This window comes from Sinocyclocheilus anshuiensis, unplaced genomic scaffold (genome assembly GCF_001515605.1).
Source record: "Sinocyclocheilus anshuiensis isolate Anshui unplaced genomic scaffold, SAMN03320099.WGS_v1.1 scaffold477, whole genome shotgun sequence".
Lineage (NCBI taxonomy): Eukaryota > Metazoa > Chordata > Actinopteri > Cypriniformes > Cyprinidae > Sinocyclocheilus > Sinocyclocheilus anshuiensis.
This window is the reverse complement of record NW_015536549.1, coordinates 695,408-697,149: the sequence shown is the minus strand read 5'-3', so window position 1 is coordinate 697,149 and position 1,742 is coordinate 695,408. Positions and strand designations below refer to the sequence as shown.

The following is a 1,742-nucleotide window of genomic DNA, read 5'->3' as shown; positions in this document are numbered from 1 at the left end:
AAAACTTGGTTCTCACGAGACTAGCATATTCTCACCGGAGCTTACACTTTGTCCTACATAATCTGCTGGAACGCCACATGGATGCACTTTTTTGGGCTTCAAAATCTTGGCCCCCATTCACTGGCATTATAAAGCTTGGAAGAGCCAGGATATTTTTTAACAAAACTCCGACTGTATCGTCTCAAAGACGAAAGTCATATACACCTAGGAAGGCTTGAGGGTGAGTAAATCATGGGGTAATTTTCATTTTTTGAAATATCCTTTTAACATCAGCAAACCAATTTAAATGTATTAGGTTACACCAGGGGTAGGCAAGTTCGGTCCTAGAGAGCCGCAGTCCTGCAGAGTTCAGCTCCAACCCTGAAAAAAAACTCACCTGCCTATAGCCTTAGTAATCCTGAAGACATTGATTAGCTTGTTCAGGTGTGTCTGATTAGGGTTGGAGCTGAACTCTGCAGGACTGTGGATCTCTAGGACCGAACTTGCCTACCCCTGGGTTACACCAAAAAAACTACATTTAAGGATTAGATTAGGTTTAAAATTTTAGTTGCTAATTTAAAAAAACTTTTCTATTTTAATATTTTTAAAATGCAACACTTTTTATGGTGTAAATAACATATCTACTATATAATAGCTACTATATATTTCTAATATGCTGCTTTGGTGCTGAAGAAACATTATTTTATTATTATCAGTTGAAAACAGTTGTGCTGCTTAATATTTTTGTGGAAACCATGACCATTATCCATTTTGGTTTTCGAAAGTTCAGATTCTAAAGTTCAAAAGAACAGCATTTTTTGATATATGACATTTTTGCAAAACAAAAATCTTACTGACTCCCAACATCTGAGTTTGGTAAGTGGCACTTTTTGGAACTGCTTAATATAAGTGTGTTTCTCTGACAGGTCTAAGAAGGATACTAAGGTGCTCATTGAGGATACGGACGATGAGGCCTTCAGCTGAACCCAGATCTCGCTGTCACGCCACCTGTCTCCACTTTCTATTGGTTCCTCACAGAGCTGCCTCAGCACACCTGATCCCAAACACACACAGATACACACATATTCACATACTCTCTCTTTTCAACATTCACAAAACCATCCAAAGACAGAGTAGTGGACAGAGTTAAGCACAAAAACAGCCGTGAGACATATCAGGACACAACAGTGACATCGTACAAACACTAACACACACATACAACAAAATAGACAGTACACACACACACGGAAAAGCCAAGTCTGGAATTTTCCTCAAGGTACTTTTTTTATTAGACTTTTTCATTTTGTTCCTCTATATTGATACTTTTTTGTACATTTGTTTAGGTTTTTGAATCTATATTACTGCATATGACTGTTTACAAACTTAAAGGGGTCCTATTATGCTCTTTTACAAAGTCTTGATGTTGTAGTCCAAACGAGTCGTTCGTTGTAGTTTTTGAAAAGTGATTTCTGTTAAATAAAATGTCTCCTTTTGAAGTGGACTTTGAACTTTGTAACTTTCCAGATCTTTTTTATGCTCAAACAGCAGCATTACTGACTAACTAAAGTTGAAAAAGTGAAAAAGCATAATAGGATCCCTTTAAAATTATATCTAGGAACTACAGGGAGGAGAGTTATCATATGAAAGAATAATATAATATCGTACAATGCACGGACTCAAGTCGCACACTATAAATGTTATAACTGCAGCGCATTTAAAAATAACAACAGCTCGGTAGCTGATGTTTGTTATATTCTTTTAAT

At 36.5% G+C, this 1,742-nt stretch overlaps 1 protein-coding gene across 1 annotated transcript in view; it reads left to right on the top strand.

Moving 5' to 3' along the window:
* The window catches only part of LOC107699288 (xenotropic and polytropic retrovirus receptor 1 homolog), an 86,893-nt gene extending 85,498 nt beyond the window's left edge, over window positions 1–1,395 (top strand). The window contains exon 15 of the mRNA XM_016500502.1: window positions 906–1,395. Within this exon, the coding sequence (XP_016355988.1) occupies window positions 906–963 (58 nt within the window). The 3' untranslated portion in view covers window positions 964–1,395. The remainder of the gene's footprint in view (window positions 1–905) is intronic.
* The last annotated feature ends 347 nt before the right edge of the window (window positions 1,396–1,742 follow it).